This window comes from Callionymus lyra, chromosome 17 (assembly GCF_982586985.1).
Source record: "Callionymus lyra chromosome 17, fCalLyr1.hap1.1, whole genome shotgun sequence".
Lineage (NCBI taxonomy): Eukaryota > Metazoa > Chordata > Actinopteri > Syngnathiformes > Callionymidae > Callionymus > Callionymus lyra.
Window position 1 is genome coordinate 9836094 of NC_141834.1, and position 23113 is coordinate 9859206.

General features: G+C 39.0%; 1 protein-coding gene across 5 annotated transcripts in view; it reads left to right on the forward strand.

Moving 5' to 3' along the window:
* runx2b (RUNX family transcription factor 2b) overlaps positions 1–23113 on the forward strand; it is a 70880-nt gene that overhangs the window by 20421 nt on the left and 27346 nt on the right. For all 5 annotated transcript variants that reach the window (XM_087813075.1, XM_087813078.1, XM_087813079.1 and 2 more), the window contains exons 3-5: positions 11281–11543; positions 12685–12841; positions 15611–15715. In XM_087813075.1, the coding sequence (XP_087669201.1) occupies positions 11281–11543; positions 12685–12841; positions 15611–15715 (525 nt within the window). The remainder of the gene's footprint in view (positions 1–11280; positions 11544–12684; positions 12842–15610; positions 15716–23113) is intronic.

The window sequence follows — 23113 nt, forward strand, 5'->3', positions numbered from 1 at the left end:
GGATCTGGCCATGAAAGTGAACTCCATCCACCCATCTATTTCACCGCCACACCCCCACCTTTTTCCTTTTTTTTTTTTTTTTTGGTGAGTCATTCCTGACCAGTCGTCTAATATGCTCGGTGTAATTACAGGCTGAGCTTTTAGGCAAAGACCCATCTCCGAGTGGCGCTGCATCAGCCATGACACTCTTGACGTATTCCATTAACTCATTCGGCGCCACAGAGTTTCGTGGCGTCAAACCAGTAGAGCTGAGAAAGTGCTTTGAATTGTGGGAATTAGAGATTAAAGCTTTGTGTACAGGATTAAAATGACCTTTTCGAAATAGTTTCTTATACTTCAGAGGTTTTTGACTGAATCACAAAAAGGGTCCACATTTTTTTTACCGTTTACTAATCTTTCCGTAACAGGAAGTACGAGATTGTAATATTCTCAAAATTGTCATTTTTTTGGACGTTCAATCTGTCCTGTGTTTGTCCTTTTTCAACATCAGTTTTTACACTTTGTTCCTTATTTTATCTTAAATATTTGCAACCAGCATAGGTCACAATATCAACATGAACATGAATCTACTTTGTGTCAATCAACTGGCGGGCCATATAAAATGAAGTGGCGGGACAGATTCGGCCCCCGGGCCACGTAGCTTTTGCAGTAAAAACTCTCATTTAAAACATTAAACCTACATTTAATTTTTTATTTTTATTTTTAATGTTATCTACTGATCCAAAATAACAATTCAAATCTTAATTTTGTATGTATTTCACTAAACCTTTACACTTTTTGTGGTATTTGTCACAAAAAAATATAATTTTTCAAGTTGAATATTGGAATATTATTGAGTTATTATTGAGTTGATATTAAAAAAAATCGAATAAAACTGTATAATAAAAATCAATGTTTATAGTAATTTTCAACATTTTAAGAAATATTTTAATAAAAATAATTATTTTAAAAAGCTGCAAATATGGAACGATTGGCTTGACATAATTCAGAATTTTTCGTAGAAAAAAATAAGGAAAAAAACTTTCAATTGAAATATGCCTAAACATAAATATATTAACTCTTAGATTTTCCTCGTCTATGCTTTCTCCAAACACAAAGAACTTAACAAGAATATAGAATGTTTAGTTGCTTTTTTACATTATGTGCAGTGTTGCCAAAATAATTCAACAAAAAGTTATTTTCCGCGTATCACGTGTCTCTTTTTTCTGACAAATGATAAAGGAGCCAATATATTATGACCGCCCCCCCCCTGGCGAGTGCTACTCTGAGCCTCCGTCGGTTTACGTCTCTCCGAAATCTGTCCGTCCGTTGCCCTCCGTCCTCCCATAAATCATCCTCAAATCACAACCAGGACGTCGAGAACGGAGGGAAATCTCGCTCTATAAATCTGGTGTTAGTTTTACGTCGCATAATGAATACAAGGCCAAACCGGTCCCGCGTACATGAGAACAGCATGTCGTACAGATGTACTATAAATATTTTGATACTATCCAGCTAGTTTCGCGGAGGTGGAAGTGGACCCGGAGAAATGCACAGAGGAAGGGGAAAAGTGTAAAGTGGAATGTTGGCCTAGCCCAAGTGTCTGTATTGTCTTTAGCACCTACAGCGGAGCCCGGTCCAAGAAAAACGCTCCGTCCAGGGTTCCTGTTCCCCAGCCCTGGTCCGGTACCACTCCTGGATACGCCACGTTTCCTTTTAAGCAAATCCTTCAAAAACCCGGTCTCCGAGGAGACGGGGGGCTCATGGTTTGATTAATAGCCGGATCGGACCTGATTGAGTGATAGATGGCTTAAAGGGGGAAACCGGAGCACCCTGAGGGACGAGTCCGGGACCGGGGTCCGGGGTAAAAAAAAAAAGGGGGTCGACCAGGGAAAAGTTTTGATTGGTGAACCGGCTGAATAAAAGTGAAGGACTAATAGCGGCCGAGGCTAATGACACAAAGGCTGCATAGACTGTGAAGATATGTTGCTGCTGCCGAACTTAAACATACACACATTAGCACAGAAGAAAAAAAAACGGTATAAATAAAAGGTCTTTTTTATTTTTTTGGGCCGCCGCCCCAGGCACTGTCACTCCACCGCATCTAAAAAAAAAGCCACACATTCACTCACACTGCAAACACATAAATACACAAGAGAGAGAGGAGAATATTGCGCACACATGCCGGGGCCGTGACATCTGAAGGCAGGGCCCACGTGAAAGTCCCGGCTCTTTAGCCCCCCTATTGCTTAGATCTCTCATTGGGGCTCTTTTTTTTAATGGCAGCCTTTCGTCACATATTACTCCTTTATTTTTTTTCTCTCACAGAAGTTCTTTGGTGCCTATTTTTAAAGTACAAGTGATCTCAATTAGGGACCTCCACGAAGGCGGTAGGCGGCAGACAGTCAGAGCAATAAGAGCGAGGAGGAAATTGTCTTGATACCCCGCCTCCCTCCATCCCTCCATCCCTCCCTCCCTCTCTCCCTGCCGCCACAGCCCCCCCACCCCTTCGTTCCCTCCATCTCTTTCCATATTAGTGTACCAATTCAAGTGTAATGTCACATAAACAATATCTGAATCAGAGGCGCCAATTTATTTTTATGCCTGGCCCAATCCTCCCTTGTCCCATTTCAGAACCCTGGAGGAAACAACAGCGACACACACACACACACACACAAAAAGAAACAAAATAAAAAACCTGCTGACGTCGGCACAGCTTTGAAATTTTATGGGCTCATATATATTTAATGCAATTGTGAGGAGGGCACCAGCTTTTCCTGAGCCGGAGCTAAAGATGCACTTTTTTCAGTTTGAGTTCAGTTTAAGTTTTGTTTCTTCTAAATCAAAGGGTTGGTTTCACCACAAACACTTTCAAATACTAACGATAACAAAATGATTGACATGTTAGTTCACCTAAAATTCAAATTTCACTCAGTTTCTACTCACCCTCATATCAACTAAGAGAATTTTCAGAGTAATCTGTTTCTTTTTTAGAATCACAGACAAAAATGTAAGTCGAATTTGATGTTGTGATTGGAGCTCAGTTGTCTTCGTCTTCGTCCAAAAAGACACTTAAAAACATTCCATACTGCTCGTCTGTAACGTCCATCTTGTATTAAAGTCTCGACAAGAGGATTTTTTTTTTTTGAAAGAAACGAAAAAACCGGTCTGTATATTTCTAAGATTGTTTGTAGCGTAAGTGCCGAGTCTCTCGGCTGCAGCACAAAGTTTATCCTCATTAAAAAACATTGTAATTGTCAGCAGTGCACAAGATTTACACTGATGCTAAAAACAAACTTAAAATATAGACTTGCTTCATTTTTTGGAAGAATTTCTAAGGCTTCAATACAAGATGAACATAACAGACGAGCAGTACGGAGGTATTTGGATGTTTTTTAGTGGGGTTTTTTTCAACTAAGATGAAGACGAAGACAGCTGAGCTCCAGTCGCTACATTAAAATGAACAAATATTTTTGTCTATAACTCTAGAAAGGAACAGTTTACTCTGACAATAATCCCAACACTTATCCTCGGCGTCCTGAGGGTCCCAGAGAGCAAGGGTCCTTTGGGGTTTAATGTCGGAATTATATTCACAGACTTGTCTTCAGATAAAAACAATAAAAATACATAAACAAGTTAGGAGTCACAGTCTAATGGGGGGGGGGGGATATATATTTTTTAAATAAATTATGAAATTAATGACGATTCTTTTTTTGTGTGCGACAACTTTCTCATTGACCGGTAACAGACCCCAGACCAGAGGCTGGGAACTACTACATTTTATGTAGCCTGCAAGAATGGTAGTTTAACTAAACTTACCCACAATGCATGTCAATATTATGAAAACATGAGGAAAATGCAGGTTGGAGGGAATTTGTTGGAAGAAAGTGGTTTGTGTTTAAAATAAATAAATGATACCACTTTTTAAACTCATTTCACGGAGGGTTTGCGGCAGACGATACATTTTATTAGTTATTTATTTATTTATTTATTAGATTGATATGGTATGACTTTCTATTTACTCTCTAAGAGCCTTTAAGATGTAGATATACAGATTAACCTGACATTTTTCAGCCCCTTTCGTAAAATTTGGCAGTTTTGGATGATTGCTCAGATGTTTATTTGTGCCCAGACATTATTAATGCATGTCAGTAAAACATAAATATTACATTTTTTAAGTTGTATCTTCCATTTAGTCTTTGTTATGACAAGATCTTTATATAAGCTGTCAACTATAAGTCATGCATACCTGGTTTATTGTACTTTTGTTTGTCGTAAATACAAGAAAGAAACTTCAAGAAACATGGATCCAAGTGTCCCGACAATTCACGGTGATGTCACGGCGTCGCCGACAAACACTCATTAAGAGCTTAGATGTGATCTGGGATCAGTGTGTGGATTTGAGTCAGACGGTTGTGTTATGTTGATGAGGTCACGAGGAGTTGGGTTTCTGCTCATCATCACCTGCCCTGCTGATGTTTCTCGCCTGACCGCAGATGACACGAAGGCCTCCCGTCAGGACTGACTTTTAAACTGACTTTAACTAATGTGTATCTTCGATTCCTTGAATTTAATTATTAAATGTGTTTTTTCCACAATATTTCTGCAAAGAAAACATTAACAAATTGATTTACAACAAGTGTTTGTTTGCAACGATTGTGTTTTATTCTGACAAAAAATGAGCAGGAAGTGGAGGAAGTAGTATTCCTTCAGGCTGAGTAACACTTAATAGCGTCCTTTCACTTTAAGTCCCGCTAACTAACTAACAATGTTCTGAGAATCAAGAACATGGTTCCAGAAACAGAACCTTGTCCATGTGAAAGGCCTCAGAGAATGTTTTGCAAGAGAGATTCAGACACTACTGCCCCCTGCTGTCCCTTTAAGCTCACTGCGCTCAACAATATTTCATGTGCTAAAAAAGGGTACTGATATATATTGATAAAGTACATGTTGCATAGTTATATTGGGTTAAACAAAATAATAACATTGTTATTTAAATGTCTTCAGATTACTGTAAAATATGGGGAAAATTACTGTAAAAAATGTTTGATTATGGACATAAAAGGTAACTGGAAAACAGCCATTTTATTTTATTTTATTTTATATTTTAAGGGGGGGGGAGGGATAGAATTTGCTTAATATTTATTGAAAGTTAGATAGTTTTACCTCGGAATAATGTCTAATCAGGATTTGTGCCAGTTATGCTAACCGTCTAGATGCTAATAGCATCTTATGACTACTGATGTATTGGTGATGAACAACTCGAAGTGCGTTCTGAATTTAATGCTAATTTATCTATAATCAAGTATATAGTATGTGTTAAAGTATCCCATTGTTTAAATCATGTTATGTATTTTCGGTGGGAAATATGTCATAACTAGCCAACAATAGCAATGCTAGCTTTTCCGATGATCCAATAATTATTAAGGGTAAAAAACGACTTGCGATCTTCGCCTTTTGTTCTAGAGTCGGCGGTCACAGTACGGACCGGCCGGCGGCCCCTGATGAGTTGACGGTTCACTCCCCAACCGGGTGGGCTCTTTGATTGGTTGGCAGCTGAGCCGGGTTTGGCCGATGTCCTGCCAAACATGGAAACATCCCTTTTGGAGGCTAAAAAATCCTGGGCCTCGTCACAACCCTTCACTAGAAAGCTATAATTAAGTGCCTTGAAAAATGCACCACTGTGAAATGGAGCCATAATCCCAAGTCTTAAGTGGCTGTACTTTTCCTCTTGAATGATGAGAGCATGTGCTTGTGAAAAGTGGAGGATGGCTGTGTTGCTCACCCTTGTTTTTTATTATTTTCTTCGCGGAGGATTTGCTTTTTAAGTCGCACAAAAGTTCACGCTGGTTCCGTGGATCCCACACTTTTTTTTGGGTGTGTCCCGCAAATGATTCGACGCCGAACTGCCGGTGGGCCCCGTGGTTTACCGGAACCCAACGTCCATTGAATCGATCAATGGTTAGCGTTTAGCTAGTTAAATGGTACCATCCGATATATGTGTCCTTGGTTAAATAATACTGTTTTGTTAGGATATTTAAGCTAATATCTGACTATTATTATAAGATAAACTTTTCCTACCATCGATATCTTCGTGGCATAGTTGAATACATTTCGTTACATTTTGAGGATTTCAATAAAAGTTGCGATATAAGTCGTAATAAGGATGTTAAAAAAAAAACGCCAAACTGCCAGTGGGCCCCGTGGTTTAATGGAACCCAACGTCCATTGAATCGATCAATGGTTAGCGTTTAGCTAGTTAAATGGTACCATCCAATATGTGTCCTTGGTTAAATAATACTGTTTTTTTAGGATATTTAAGCTAATATCTGACTTTTATTTAAAGATAAACGTTTCCTACCATCGATATCTTCGTGGCATAGTTGAATACATTTCGTTACATTTTGAGGATTTCAATAAAAGTTGCGATATAAGTCGTAATAAGGATGTTTAAAAAAAAAAAAAGAACATTGCAGCTTCTGTTTCGTGACTGGCGGTGTAACACAGTAGATGAATGATACCAGAGCCGAGACAGTCCAGCTGCACGCCAGCCGAGGAGGATCATTACTTAGCAGCCCTGCATTAAAAAAATAAAATAAAAGTGAAGTTACTGGGCTCAAGGTGAAGCCAATCACTAGTTTGTGATGGAAAGTGTTTCATTTAAGGGCTATAAACTGATTACACGAGGGCGTGTCGTGAGCTCCGCTCGCTGTAAACGACGGACTAAAAAAAAGGTGGAATTTCTTCAATATCAATGAGACGGAGGGCAGATTTAAAAAAAAAAAAAAACCCTGATCGCGGGCAGATGTTGGATGTTTATATTCAGGTGTCATTTACAACCAAATGTGATCAGCGAGGAGCAATAAAAGTTCAATGTATTCACTGGGTTCTTATTTATATGAATTGATACACGCATGGAACCACTTCAACTGTCTCGGTGATCGAGACTTGAAGAGGAGGTTTACAGGTTGATTTCCATCAGTAAATTATAATAGAGAGTCGGCGAGTTGTGTTTTCTTGCACCGCATGCCGAGGGCATATTAGTAATAAGGAATGTAGTTATAAGTGTGTTTTTGACATCAAATCTTGGCGTCGATTGAAGTCTAAGACTAACACCACCATGAATACAATCCCATGATGCAATGCAACAGATAAAAAACATGTATCCAGTTTTAATTAATGGTGTTTTGTCTTAAAGGTTAATCCTGTTAATTGATTTATTCTCTAATTTAAACTGCCAATGTAATCTAGAATGTTTTGTTAATGTTAGATCATACTAGCTATGTTGTTAGCTTCATGCTAGCTATGGTGTTAGCTTTGCTGCTATCGATGCTAATCTTTAAAGTACAAAAATCAACAGGGTTTGAATTGTTACTAGAAAAGTAGGACAGTTCACATTTCTTTATAAAACCACAGTTTAGGATCAAATAAATTAAACAACTTTTGTTGTTTAAAAAATTTGAAAAAACCGTCTTTATTAATAGCGCAGCACGGTTTGGTTCCAGGTCGAGGAAACCAGCGTCCTACCTTTTTTTAGTTCGTATGCTCTGTGTGCTTGAAAATATTAAATCCGGTCACTTTGGTTTCCTCCGACAGTCCAAAAAACATACATGCATTGTACTACGTATGAACTCTTGACATGAAAACTCACAATCTAACTTTCTTAACCAATGCGCCATGGTCTGGGAAAGGTGCTTTACAAGTATAAATTACTTACTTATTACTATGTTGCTATAGAAATATATATATTTAAGTAATTGTATTCTGTGTTTTATAAAGTCCTGTTTCTTATCAGCAGTTCCAAGCACTTGTTAATCCAAATACAACATGTTAATGTTGTAAATGTCTAATTTAGATTCCAGTTCCAATTCCCAACAATAAAAAACCCTAAATATGTTTAGAAATGTCTTTGTTATTCACAAATAGACATAAATGAAAAAGAAACGTATAATAATCTCATTGGCAGAGGTAATAATATGAAGCATAAATGAACTGAAATACCCCAGAAAAAGAACCAGTGACCTCTCACCCTATGTTTCTGGCTCCAGATAAACGACTAAACGACTTGACATGGGAAAAATGGAGATGCAGAACCGAACTGTCGGAGTCTGAAGTGTCTATAACATGAGTGTGTGGATAGTTCCGAAGGGCTGACTAGGATTAGCTCCAGCAACCAAACCACCGTGTCGGACGATGAGGCAAACACAACCGACGGTCCATGGAAGTCAACCGTGGCTCCTGGAGTTCAATTCCGCAATAACATTTAGGATGTTTTTCACATCTTCGCCCCGCGTGCGTCCAGCTCTAGGAAAACGATATTCATCGTAGCCGAAAAACCAAACGAGAGGCTCCGGCGCGACCGTGTTTATCACTAGATTTAATTACAAATATTCACATTTGTCCATCCGTGAACTCCTTGTTAAGAATGTTGGACAATCCGAACCATATTTTTTCTGCTGTTTGGGGCACATGGAGGGGAAGTGTAACTCAATCACTTTTTCTTTTTCCCCTTCCCTCCTCCCGTATACATAGACGAGGTGCCAGATGCGTGTCAGTGCGTTCAGACTTTATATATCCCTCCCACGTCCTAACACATATGCACTCGCGTACGTCCTTGTGTAACATCGTCACGTTACATCGGGACTAACTTTTTTAAATCCCCGCTTGCTTTTGTATCACAGTGTGCGGCGAATAATATCCATACGTCGAAAAGCCATGTGGCGGTAGAACAAGCTGCAAGAAATCCCTGCTCAGGATCCCCCCCGAAAATATCTGACAAAACTCTGGCTGGAGCAGGTCTTTTATTTTGAGAGAAGGCTTTAGTGACTCAAAGGCCTTTGTCTTTAAGCCTTCCGTGCAATAAAAGGGCTATTTGGGAGCCGTGGAAAAGCAGCGGCGAGTGGCACCGCACATGCTGCCGCTGTGTGATGTGGCACTCGGAAATAGTCGGTGGAGACTGATGGATGATCTGACTGGAGGAGGGTGGGGCGGCCGATGAGAGCCGAGGGCTCACGGAGGGGAGATGATGCCCTCTGCAGTAGATGAGGAGGGTGAGGCTGCTTAACAGCATCCATGTGCTGGAGGAATGTGCAGGACAGAAATAGAAGTTTTGTTTGTTTTTTTTAATTGTTTTTCCTCGCTTTTTTTTTTAAGTAATTACCTTGATCTAAGAGCTTATGGAGGGTTAAAATATAAGGAATATAAACTTAGTTTTATTCTATAATTATTATCTTCAACGTATTTTGAACCACATTCAAATAATTAGGCAAATAAGGCATTTCATTCAAATTTTAGACTAAATATAAACTTTTTAAACGTATAAATAATGGCAATTGTCAATTTATTTAAATAAAAAATGTTTATTGTTTAAGTAAGCCCTAATGATTGTTAAACATTTTATATTCATTTTTTATGTTATATTTGTTGTTTTTGTTGATGAGATTAAATATTCAACTGTGATTCAATACTTGAATGTTTGTGTAACTTGATCATTTCACCTCCAGCATAAGCAATTTATAATAAGCACTTCAGCTAACTTAACGTGAATATTGGCAAAAAAGTATATTATCAGTTATAGAATATACATGAAAGTATTGTATTTTAAGTAAAGACAAAGAGTTTCTTACTTCATTTAAAGCTTTAAATTTGGTCTTCCAATCGAGATTAAACATCAGGCAGAAGTGAAAATAATTATATAATATCTATTATATTTATATTAATGAATTTACTTAATTGGATTTTTTTTTAAAAGACATTTTTACAGATGAATTCAAATAAATATTCCATTATAGAGAGAAGGTTTTTTTTTCAATATAATCTTCTACTAAACTATTTTTTATGTATTGTAACATAAGAACGGGAAACAAGCTTTAAACAACCAGATATTTCAGTCAATTTAATCGTTAAATTCGATTTATTAACGCTCAAGTAAGTTATAATGTTATGCACAGTTGTAATACAACCTCTAAATAAATGAAGTACAAGCTTTTGGTTTATTTTGAAATTGAAATGATATTGTTAGGATTTCTTTCTGTTCTTATTTGAAAATATGCGTTTGTTCTCTATGCAAAAGATGGGGGAAATACAAATAAAAATAAGAATTTGATATTTAATAGACTCTTATAGATGATAAAAATAATAACGTCACTTCTCTTCGATGTAATTGAGCTCAGACAGGTTTATTTATAGGTTGTTTATTCTAAAAAGAAATAAAAAAAAAGTTGATTTTATTTGTTCTTATAATAAAGAGTAATTCAGGGGGAAATACGTCTCTGGATGACAACCCAGAGAGTTCGCGTGTGTTTTAGATGAAAAGCATAAAGTATCAGAAATCCCAATTTTTCGCGTCATTTGAACGCATCACGGGCGCAAAAAAAAGGTGATGAGGAGTGAGTCACCTGCGCAACCCACTGAAACTCTACTCCCGCTCCTTCTATACCTGACTCTCCGGTGACTCACACACACACACACACTCACACACACACTCACACACACACTCACACACTCCCTCGCACACGCTCGGAACCCTACTTCGTCGTCCTCACGTCCGTGGAAACACAACCTATGTTGCTGGAAATGCGCGCGGAGCGGAGCGTTGACATGTCGGTATGTACCGGTGGAAGGTGAAGGCGTGAACCGTTTTTGCGTGGATGTCGGTGGAGGGTCCTGGCTCTGGACTCCACGCGCACCACGTGTGGTGGGAGTCGCGAAAATAATTGCGCTTCGAGAGCTATATAAACCGCAAAAAAAAAAGAAAAAAAAAAGGGTTGAACACGGGAAAACCCCCCGGAACATTCTTTTTTTTTTCTTTTTTTTCTTATAATCTCACCTACGAGTTTATTTACGGTGACTATTTTTAAACCGCAGCACAAAAAAACGTTCGGAGCCGCGTTTAAAGGAGGAGGAAAAAAAAAGTCGCACCTATAGAACAAACTTTAAGGTTATTTTCGTGCGTGTTTTCTTTCGTTTTGGTCCGCACTTTTTTTTTTGGTTGGTGCTCCTGATGGAGAAAAAAAAAAAAAGCGGATTCCATTTTTTAAAACATGAGCTATAAGAACGTTTATTTTATGTGGATCTGGAGGCGACCAGTAAAGAGGAGAGTTTGATTCCTTTGCGCGCTCTGGCTCACCGACTTTTCCATTTTGGCAGTGGCGCTGAAGCAGCGACACACACTCTCGAATCCTCCTCCGAGAGAGACGCACACACACGGATCGCGATCGCTGGGATTTTTATTTTTTTAACTTTTATTTTTATTTTTTTTGCCTCCTAAACTGACTGTCCCCGCCATGCGCATTCCCGTAGATCCGAGCGCCAGCCGGAGGTTCAGCCCGCCGTCCAACAGCCTCCAGCCGGTCCCCGGGAAGATGAACGAGGTGAGCCCGCCGGGCGCGCAGCCGGACGCGGCGGCGGCGGTGCCGAGGCTCCGGCCCCACGAGAACCGCAGCATGGCGGAGATCATCGCGGACCACCCGGCCGAGCTGGTCCGGACGGACAGTCCCAACTTTCTGTGCTCGGTCCTGCCCTCCCACTGGCGCTGCAACAAGACGCTGCCGGTCGCTTTTAAGGTGAGTTTCAATGTAAACATCCGAGTCTACTAAAAAAAAAAAAAAGTGACCTAAAACAACCTCCAGTCGTTAAAGTGAATAGACTTGTCATTTAAATACCCGTATTTTTAACGATAACCAGGATCTGCTTTGGTTTTTTATAAAACCTGAAATATTTGTTTATTTTATCGACACAACAACACGCCATATTAAAATTACAATTTTAATACTTTTCTTATCCTCATTTATACATAAATTAACTGTTTACTTATGGAAAAATGAAAATTCATATCCAGCTGGCCCTTTTAAAGTGTGGTCCGGGGGCCAAATGCAGTCCCTTTGACCTTATGTATGTGGCGTCTCAAGAGGTCAAATATCATTAAAGATTTTTTATGTTGTATTGATCAGAAACTCTCATCGCCAGCTTGATTTCAATTATTTAAGTCTTTAAATGTGAGTTTGTCCGTTTTTGTTTTCCCTTAAAAAGTGTTTAAGTCAATATCAAAAATATTGAGAAAGAAAAGTGATTTTATATTGGATTTAAAAAAATAAGTTACATAGAATACAATAAAAAAAATATTATTTTAGCTTATGTAGAATGATTTTTATACTTTTCCTTTCTCCTTTATTTTGTGTATAAATTGTGACCACGTGACGAAATTGAACCGCAAACCACTTTCATAGAGAATCAATATTCTCTGGTTTGAAATCATTGTTTTGTATTCCCCAGACGTGACGTCATAAATGAACATATAAACGTACTATCAAGCAGAACGTGAAATATTAATTGTAGGCCTCAGTTTTTTACTGGAAGCCTTGATTATTTAACTTAATCACAAGAAGAAGAAAAAAAGGGCCTTTTAATGACTGACAGAGGGAAGATGGATCAAAGAGGAAATGTCGAGCTGCACGTCTGGCTCCAAATGAAACTAAGATATATGTGTTGTATAGCAAATATTATCACAAGGGTTGTAATTATAGCAGCTCTGTAGGCCTCTTTTATCTGCTTCCAAGATTCTAAATGATAACACAAGGCCTTCTGCTGGAGTCGCTGCACTTGAGGAGGTTCGGGGGGGGATTTGTAGTTGATTTGTTTCCACTTGAGAGGAAATGAAAGCGATTTATCATATGGATGTATTGATCTTGAAGAGGTTTCTTTCAGGTGGTGGCCCTGGGGGACATACCGGACGGGACGGTGGTGACGGTGATGGCGGGGAACGACGAGAACTACTCGGCCGAGCTGCGGAACGCCTCCGGGGTGATGAAGAACCAAGTGGCGCGCTTCAACGACCTGCGCTTCGTGGGCCGCAGTGGCCGAGGTGAGAGATGAAACGCTCCCCTTTCCCTCGGCCGTGGAGCTATTAGGGGGTTCGGCGGTGTGGATTAGTGGTCACATTCTCTACATGGAAACCACATAATGATCTTTTTTAACTCCCGGGGAACGACTACCGCCGCCTGTCTCCTTTAAGTCTGAGCAGTTTTTTTTTCTGGTACCACCACCACTGCCACTTTCTTTTTTTTTTCTCCTCTAAATGAATATCTTTGTGTGGAGATAAATGTTTCAGACAAGAGCTCAGATGGTCTTAATCTTTTAAAAGACATTGACTTTTCTTTTTTTTTTTGTTTCTGGGAAGTCTTTTCCATTCACGGGGTGGTGTAACGTTCACCTGACGTGACCCAGCACAGCTCGGGCTTATAAACACGTTGGGTGGTGCTGCAACCCTGTGGCTGATGGCTCTGTGTGCATATCCTCGGGCCTTCCTTGTGCCTGGCAGTCGGCAGCATTCCCTGCATGTTTGGCAATTGCAATCTCATATTTTGCAGCGTTTTAGTTTTTTTTTTTCTTACTTAATTATTCATTTTAAATTGCAGACATGTCGGCGTCTCTGCGACCCAAAGCAATAGACGCCAATGTCCCAAAACAAAGACGGGTTTTTTTTCCTTTTAAAACACTAAAAATAAACAGACAAAGGTAGAATTGACTGTATTTAATTAGAAATGTTTAGTTTATATATAATACAATTGAAGCTTTTTATCTTAGTTATTTGACCTTTAAAGTATATACTTTATTGTATTTTGTTTTGATTGTTTAAGCACTTTGTCCCTGACCCTTTGACCCTGGACTGGGAAAGTGCTATATAAATACAAATTACTTACTTACTTACTTATAACATATCATGGAAAAAAAAGGTTATTTTAATTTATTTGTTCCTTCTTTCTATTAGATATTATGACAGTCTCTGTAAATATGTGGCCCCTGGCGAGATTTAATTGTCTAGAGCAGGGGACCCCCAGTCCAGTTAGGCATTTGTTACCGGGGCCACACAGAAATAATAAAAAAAATGTGTATTATTGATTATTATTATCTGAAATGTGTTTTGTTTTGACAAAAACATGGTATTTCTCAGAAGTAAAATGAGCTTGTGGCTCTAAAGATGCTCATCCAAGTCAAGTTCATTTAAAAATGAACTTGTAAACAAGTTAAAAATGAGTGAAACACAAACTCTATACGATTAATTTTCACTGTTTTCGGGTCGGTCGGTGAATATAATGCAGACACAAGTCCTGCAAAGAATGTTGGGGACCCCTAGTCTAGAGTATAAAGCTTTACCTAAATAATAATAATAATAATAATAATAATTGTATTTATAAAGCACTTTTTAAACCATAGTTACAAAGTGCTTTACGTAAAAGCAAACAACTTAAAAATGACATTAAAACAGCACAGCAGTAAAACAAGATAAAACAACACTTGTTCCAAGGTAAATAATATTAAATAAAATGATAAAACACTGCAAATAAAGGAGCGTAAAAACCCGTTGATGACTCCAGTTAAATGTTAAAAAGCGACATACCATAAAAGCCAGTCTTTAAAAGTGTGTTTTTAAAAGAAGACACATATCCAGCCAGTATTATGTCCTCCAAAGTCGAGGAACCCTGATGGAGTTTCCTCTGACCGTCCCACCATGGGTTGCCTGAATAAGAGATGTAAACATTAGGGAGACTACAGGTTGCCATGGCGATCTCTCGGGCGTCCTCTTTTGCACTGATACAGAATCTCACCACAGGAAGTGACATAGGACCCCGGGGAGATCGGACTACTGTCTGTAATGAACACCGGGGCCTCGGACAGCGGCGGGATTGCAGATGTCTTAAAAAGTCATGTTCGGAGATGCCCGACGAGATAGTCTTAGAGGGGGGGACGGGGGGGAACGGAACCATGGTTTGATGAAGACACGTAACCGGATACCGTTGATAGGTCGGCGTTAAAGCGTGCGGGATTGCCCCCGAATTAGATGAATCACCAGCTGGCCGGGGGTGACGATGACAGAACTTTTTCTGGGTGTATCACTTTATCAAAGATTAATACCCCCTGCCCCCCTCGTGTCAGGTATGCGGGACACCTGTCGTATCTCAGATCTGTTATCTCATCGCAGCTTTGGAGGTCATGTTTACAGTAAAGCGGAAGAAGTGAGGACACGCACGAGTGGACGGCTGAGACTCGACGGACAGCTGCTCTGATGATGAGTCCTTCGCCCCCCCCCCCCATCCGCCCCCCCGACACCCCCTCTTTCTTTCTTGACTTCCTGCTTCTTTGTCGGTTGCCTTGGTTTCATGACACGTTCGCATACCTTAGACGTGAGTGCTGCTGACTTCGCCGTCCGTGCGTATTGAAGTCACACACACACACACACACACACACACACACACACACACACACACACACACACACACACTCGAAAACCCCTAGGCAGCAACTGCTGGGGATTATCAAGAAAAGGAAGTGACTATTAAAAATGCCGTCTGGCCCACTCACGGCGAGTGAGACAGAGCAACAGTCTGGATAACAAGATGCTGTCTCCCTCTGACCCATCTTAGCGTTAAATCACAGCAAAACACCCAGAATAGAAAAAACCCTTACATGTCTGAAGCCCCCCCTCCTTCCCTAAGTGGACTTTTCCCGAGTTTGCCTTGGCTATTACGTGATCGCGACCACACTTGTGACTCGGGGATGGTTAGGGCCATGAATGCAGGTCATTGTCTCCACGGATTGGTATTTCATTTGATGTTGTTTGATGTCACCACAGGCAAGAGCTTCACGCTGACAATCACAGTATTCACCAACCCACCACAAGTGGCCACTTACCATCGAGCCATAAAGGTCACCGTGGACGGACCGCGTGAGCCCAGGAGTGAGTACAAAATACTGACATGTTGGTACATTGCACGCGGAGATATGTCGAGCGCGGCGATGATGATACCCGGATGACTTGTCGAATATTAATGTGAAGTTTTAAACGTGTAGAAATATAGAGAAATAGTCATGAATTCCAAAGTTTTTTGCAGATGATCATCTATTAAATGTTTACAGCTTTATGCTACATATACCCATTCTACAAAAAATAGGTCCCTACTACTATCAAAACAAGAATATAATTTTAAAAAAAACACAAAGGCATCCTATAGCTAAAGTTGGCTTCTTATTATTTAATGGGGTTCTTTTTGGCGGGAAATCTTGTTTTCTGTTTGACTGAAGAGCTAGCAAGCTACGTGATTAGCCCGAGTAGCTACAGCTGTAAAACAACATGTGGGATTTAAATGAATATAATTATTCTTTTCTATGAGTAACTTGGATCTAAAAGCGGAAGAATTATATATATATATATATATATATATATATATATATATATATATATACTGTATACTATACCTTTTTTTTTTTGCTGTGATAACAATGGTGTAGCTAAAGGCTGCTCAAAACAAACACTGTTTTGAGCAAACTACTGTTTGGTAGTTACATTGAATTTGATTTGTAGTAAGAATTACAATAAGGGTATTTAGTTGAACAAGGATTTGTAGTTGGTATAATCTGGATATTGTTTTTAAAAAAAAACTTTTTCATGGTATTATCGGAACATGTTGTTTGACGTATTAGGAGATTTTAACTTGGCGTTGACCATTTAATGATTGGAACATTCAGAGTTTAAACAGTGATCATTCAAAAGTTTAAAACGATTTACTTTAAAGGGCTGATGTGGTCGGAGCAGTAAGCAAGAGCTCTGAAGCCACAGAAGATGTTTTCACACAAGAGAACTCGATGAGCTCGCCGTAATTGGGATGCTAAAATTCTGGCAAAATAATAAAATTAAACTTTTTTCTCTTAAAGAAAACCAAAAAAAAAGGTTTAATTTGAAACTCCTGTTGCTTCTAATAAGATTGACCTCTCGGGAAACAGGTAAGCAGGATGGATTAGGAGATAGAGAAGGAATAAAAAAAAAAAAAGTGAGGCTGAGTGTTCCTGAAAGGCTACACTGGGTAGCGGAGTGCTAGCATCAGCTCCTTTTAATGGTCCATATAAAAACAACTGAGCAGGAAAAAAAAAAAAGAAAAAACTTTACTATAGTCTTCAGTGCCAACTGGTCTGGCATGCAGCTGTTTCTCTCAACCCTCCTCTCTATTCATAAAAAAAAAAAAAAAAACATATTCTCATCACACGGCGTCTCGGGAACAATATCACATGACAAACATCCGCCGCCTCATCACATATGGCACCGGGACACAGAGGAGCCGGGAGACAGTCAGGATTAGTACCAGCATCGGGGTTCCTTCCCGTGGTGCCAAAATGGCCTCGCGACATTCGGGCGCACACGGCGAAATAAAAAAAAGGCTTTTGCCTTTTTCGAACGCACATGTAGTCGCGGCCACACCCTCTTCATTCTCCCCTCCATCCTGCCTCCCCGTTTGATCAAAAGCATTTCCTGTGCATCTGCTGTTCCCTGTCGGATGAGTTCCAAACAAGACTCGCTATTTAGCCGGGAGCAGATGTGGGTGTGAATATAATTGTTTGGAAATTACTTGGAAACCAAAGTTCAAAAAGATATTAGCGCATGGTAGTAAGGGTTTCGCTTCCTGTTACGGATCTTTTACTGCTTGAATTATGGCAAAATACTTGTAAATATATTCATTTTCTACTCATGTTGACTAATTGTTGGGATTATATTCATAGTAATCTGTTGCTTTTTTTAATCATAGGCAAAAAATGCAAGTCAATTTTAACGTAACAACTATTGCTCAGTTGTCTTCGTCTTCATCTTCGTCCAAAAAGACAAACGTAAAAACATACAAATACCTCAATACTGCGCGTCTGTAACGTCCATCTTGTATCAAAGCCTTGACATGAGGAATTGTTTTAGAAAAAGTTTTAAAAAGTCTGTATTAGAATGTATTAGAATCTAGCATTTTTGTAGCAGAAGCTTAAAGGCTAACATGCTACACAGACAGGAAGTACACAAACAGGAAGTACTTCCAGTCTACTGGCTACACTATAATACTCGTCTTTTGAAGTATGAGGAACCTGTTACATCAATATTTGATTCTGCAATTCATTTTTAATCAACATGTCTTTTTTTGTATCACAACGTTTATATAAATATCTAGTAGTATCCGAGATTTGGTGGGTTTTCTTTTAGCATATGATGTTTCTCTAAAGTCCATGTATCTATCTCCATATTTTACCATCAGTAACTATTGACCATTAAGTAAGTAAGTAATAGTTATTTGTAAAGCACCTTTCTCGGACCACGGTCACAAAGTGCTTGAAAAATCAAAAGGAATACATACAAATAATTACAAATATAAACACTTTAAAAGGCCAAGACAACATAGAGACAAACACGGAAGTCCCAGAAAATTAGGAAAAAAGCCTGCACGAATAGAAATGTCTTAAGATGTTTCTTGAATTCAATAATTCATGGTAAAATGGCTAATAAATAAATGTAGAGCTTCAGAAAAAGAAAAAGTGTGATGCATTTAAACTAGTAATGTGTTGATGAGGCCTCGTAATAGTGTGTAGTGAAGATACAGTATCATGATACAGTGGCTAGATTTTGAAATATTTTCGGTAGTAACTGAAATTTCTCAACACGACCGAATATTTATTTAAACGTCCAATTCCAGTGTCCAGTGAATCAGATGTTTATCTATGTTTATCTAGTTCTGATAATGTCACTTGTGATTGTATGTTTAGTAATACAAGAAAAACGCACACTGGTTACGCCTCAATACGCAGGCGGTGAGTACTACTGACTTGTACATTGATCACAAATGTTCTTTTGCACTTAACTGTTTTTTTATGGTGAAAATAACACTAAATAAATTTGCATTGTTATTATTATGTTGTGTGATTAAATTGTTAGAATTAGGTCTTGGTATGGATTTATTTTATTGATACCACGTCTGTTAGCTATTTGTACTTCCTAATCTATATTTTATTGTAAAAATATGTTTTTATTTTATATCTTCAGTGATTTATCAAACTTCAGAAAAAAAGTTAACGAGCAAAAGGGAAACAAATGGTTAACATCTTCCCTGTCTGCTCAATGTTGTAAATCTTCAGACATTAAAAACGTTTTTTTCATCATTATATTAGTGTTTGGCGCAGTAGAAATATTTGTTTTCAGCCACTAAGTGGAAAACCAAAATTGGCGTGTTCCAACTTCTAAAGCAGTAAGCTTTCAATTATTGCCTTTTGGATGTCACATCCCATCCGTAATCGTATTGAAAAGCATTTTGTTCTTGATATAATATGTAGTTTTTGTTTGCATTTTTGCTGAATCCCTGGAGAATTCGTGTTGGTCACCGACTTCTGACACATTTTTCATGAAGGAAATGGTGTTAAAAAACTACTTTGCTGTAGTTCTCATGGTGTGTCAGTTTCCATGTCTGATCCAATGAGGTTTCCTGATGCCATAAGAACTATTGAATCAAAAATAGTCCCCACGATCATGCAGCGAAACCAGTTGATGTGTAAATATTTACCTCAGATAATTTTCTCAGCTGTTGCTCTCGACGTGTTTGATCATCAAAGCTCTAGTCGTATTTGACGAGAGAAAACACGGGCGTCGAACCTGCGACCGTGAGGTCGGGCGATCGGCGTGAACACGCTTTACAACATGTTGAACTTGGAGCTGCTCTCTCGGGTCGTGAGGACGCTAATTTGAAAGCAAAGTGACGATGTCATACCCGGTGACCTCTGAACTCTCTTACTTGGCTTTAAGTGGTCAGATTTGCAGCGGGCGGTGTAAATTACCCGCAAACCTCCGCCAGAACACGTCTCCCTCTCAAGGGTCATTAAGCTGAGGTCGGAGGGTGGCAAAACACACATGTGCCCCCTTAGCGGCGCATCCCCTCCTCCAGGTTCTCCGGCACGGACCCCTCCGACTGGGGGAAACGCCAGATCTATGATTGTATCTGTGAACGCTTCATTGACTGGCGGTGGCTTTGTCGGCCATTACAGCTCTATTTTGCGCTAAACGAGTGCGTAATTAGGAGGCCTTTGGTCGGCGGAGGGCTTTTGGGAGGGGTCCAGACTGAAGCCGGTGGAGAAAGAACAGTGGGCTGTGTTGATCTCCTCATACACTGGCGGTCTGTGGAATCCTGCGCCAGAGAAGGAAAAGTGTGTTTACTCAAAGTTGACGGTCAACGAGCGAGCCCTGATTGAAGAAAAAGTTATGACGGTAAATTACAACATCGTGACTTAAGTTTATGTTGTTAATTCGACGTCCATTTCTGTTCTTTGGATACAAGAGTAGCTTTTTAGATTCCAGCAAAATAATTTAAAAAAAGTTCTAATAGCATTTCTTTCAGGTGAAATATTGATAATTAGATGTAATGTTCCATCTGGTTTAGATCGATTTTGAAGGATTTGTCATTCGCTTCTTCAATTCTATTGTTTTCAATTCAATTCAATAATTTAAAATGTCAAATATTTAAGTTATCTTAATACTCTTTACGGTTTAAACAAGACAAACTCGAAGAAAAAACGGGTCCACATGAGAAAATGGGCTTTTAAGAGCTAGCAAAAAAACTAGCATACAATTAAATAGCTAAAAAAAACTAGCATACACTTAAATGGCTAAAACATTCAGGTGACTGTAGACGCAAAATGTGTTGTTCTTCATTCAACTATTGTTGAGAACGGTATCGTTTGGAGCTCGAAACAGGAGGCTGTTCAAATTGAGTCTGGTTCTGCTCGAGGTTTCTGCCTGTTACAGGGAGTTTTTCTCTCGCTACTGTCGCTCTGTTTTTCTCTTCCTATGTATACTGTTAATTACACAGTAAAGTGTCTTGTAATAACTTTATTATGTGACATAATATTCATATATAATTAAATAAATTCTTAAAATGTTGCTAAGCTAACGTCGCTAATCGCCTAGTGGTTAAAACTTGAGGCACTTCTTTCCTGTCTTGAGTCGTAGAGTTTCTTTTGTTTTTTGCTCTGTTTCAATAGAATAGAATAACTCGTTGGCAGATGTATACACATCCATGGTGCTTATTATAGTTTTGATTACAATCCTGTTTTGTTTTGATCGCTACATCTAGGAGATTTGGTTTATAGGAGTTCTTTTATTTTAAAGGAGGCGTTTAGCTGACGAAGGAGTACGACTTTATCACGGCGCAGTTAAAAAACAGTCGGGTTTTTTTTTAATTGATCGTTTAAAGTATTTTTCCAGGAGTTATTGACAGTTTTTATGCACTGTTAATGGCTTTTGGTTGCGGGTGTCTCACTCCGAAGGGACATTTTTCGCTGCTTTTCACGAAAACTTATGTTGGCCATATGAGTCTTCTCCCCGAGAATGTCATTTCCTCTATCGCTGAAGGAAGACCACCCAGGATAGACTTCGGAATCGCTGTAGTTAATTAATCGCGTGGTTCTACTGGAGGATGTGTGTGAGGCCTAGTTTTGGAAGAAAAAAAAAAACAACCCTCTGCGGTATGATTTGCCCTAAAGGTTCACGGCGAAGTGTGCATGCGGGTAAAGTAAGTGGTTAGTCGGGTCCCTCCGGCCACTTTGTTATTAGCGTGAGGCTAACTCGGTTTCTGCGGCTCGCATTGTGCTTAATGGCTTGACAGCTACTCGGTTACTCTGTGGTTTTGCCACTGCGTCGACGAGTCAGAAAACGACGTGGGATACGCGACATGTCAGCGGCGTCGGTTGACATTTTTTGTTTCACAGAGTTATTGGTGTCATTAGAGCAGCCACCGTGCTGATTATGACTAAAGCTAATAGGCCCTCATTAAATGTCATTTTAAGCTAATAGACAGGGAGTGGTTGTTTAAACCAATATGCTTTTATAGGTGGTTCTGTCTGCTCTCAGCTGCTGCACCGCCAGCTGAAACAAACTTCCTGAGCGATAATAGCCGCGCTATAATAACAAAAAAAAAAAAAAATACACGGGTTTCTGTCCAAACCAACTGTTCTCATTATAGTTAATTGATGACAGACAAACAGGAGGTGACAAAAACTGTAGCGGCGTCAAACATACTGCGGCATTTTTACGTTGATTATTGTGAATGTGCGCAGCATGTGTCGACGGTGGGCGAGGGGTTCGGTTCGTGGTCAGGCTTTTTTTTTTGGTTTTTTTCGGTGCTCCTCGCTGCCAGGTTTGGAGACCAGCGACTTGGGGATGGGGTCGTGTATTGGTTTGGTTTTGGTCAGGGTGTTTACAAGTCTGGTTAAGGGGGCCCCCGGGTTACTTCTAGTCTGCAGACAATACTCGTGGTTAGAGGGGGGTTTTCTGCGAACACTAACTTTGGTCTGCTGACGCCCACATACATACTCGTACATCCCTGATAATCGCAGGAACAACTTTGATTTTCAAGGAAGGCGAGAACTTTATTGAATATTGTTTTGATTGCTTAAGAGCTTTGTGACCCTGGTCTGGAAAAGCGCTATGTAAATACAAATTACTTACTTACTTACTTACTTACTTACGTTCCAGAATTCATAAGTAAAAATCTTGTACTGTTTTATTCCAGACACACTCGCACCATATACTCTGACTATTGTGAGGGACGGAATTTGATAAGAAGAAGCCTCTAATATTGGGAGAAAAATAAGTAAATGTATAAAGAGAAAAAGCCTGTAAATAAAGATATGGGAATGTTATGCAAGGGTCACAATTTTCTAAGAGTTTATTTGATTGTATTCATTTATTTTACATTGATTTTATTATAAGTTTCTCAATTAAAATGAATAAAAATGTGATTTTCTATTGAAATAGTAACAAATTGGGATGACATGTTTATAATATAATGAAACCCTGATAGAATGACACTGTTACAAATGTATTAAATGTAATTTTATATTGTGCTAATACAATTTTAACTAAAAGGGTAATAGATGAAAAACACCTAAGTGAAAAAGGGTGATTATGTCCTTAAACTATTAAGATTAAAACATGTGTATTATTATTATTATTATTATAAACGAAAGCCTACCAAGTGAAGCAAAAACATAACACACTGTGACACACGAGATCACTTCCCCTAAACTTTGATAAGATCAGCCACCTCATAAATCTAAAAAAATGATCACGACTTTGAATCCATATCCACTTTGTTGAGCTCCACGGAAAAAACAAAACAAAAAAACATCAGGATGTTGCAGCTCAAATGACAAATATTTACTTATTGGTAACAAGGAAGTTCGATGAGTCATTTAAAAAAAAAAGGGAAACGCACAAACCGGTAGCGAACTATGAGCTTCTTTTGTGAAGCTTTTTTTAATATGTTTATATTTAAATTTGTCC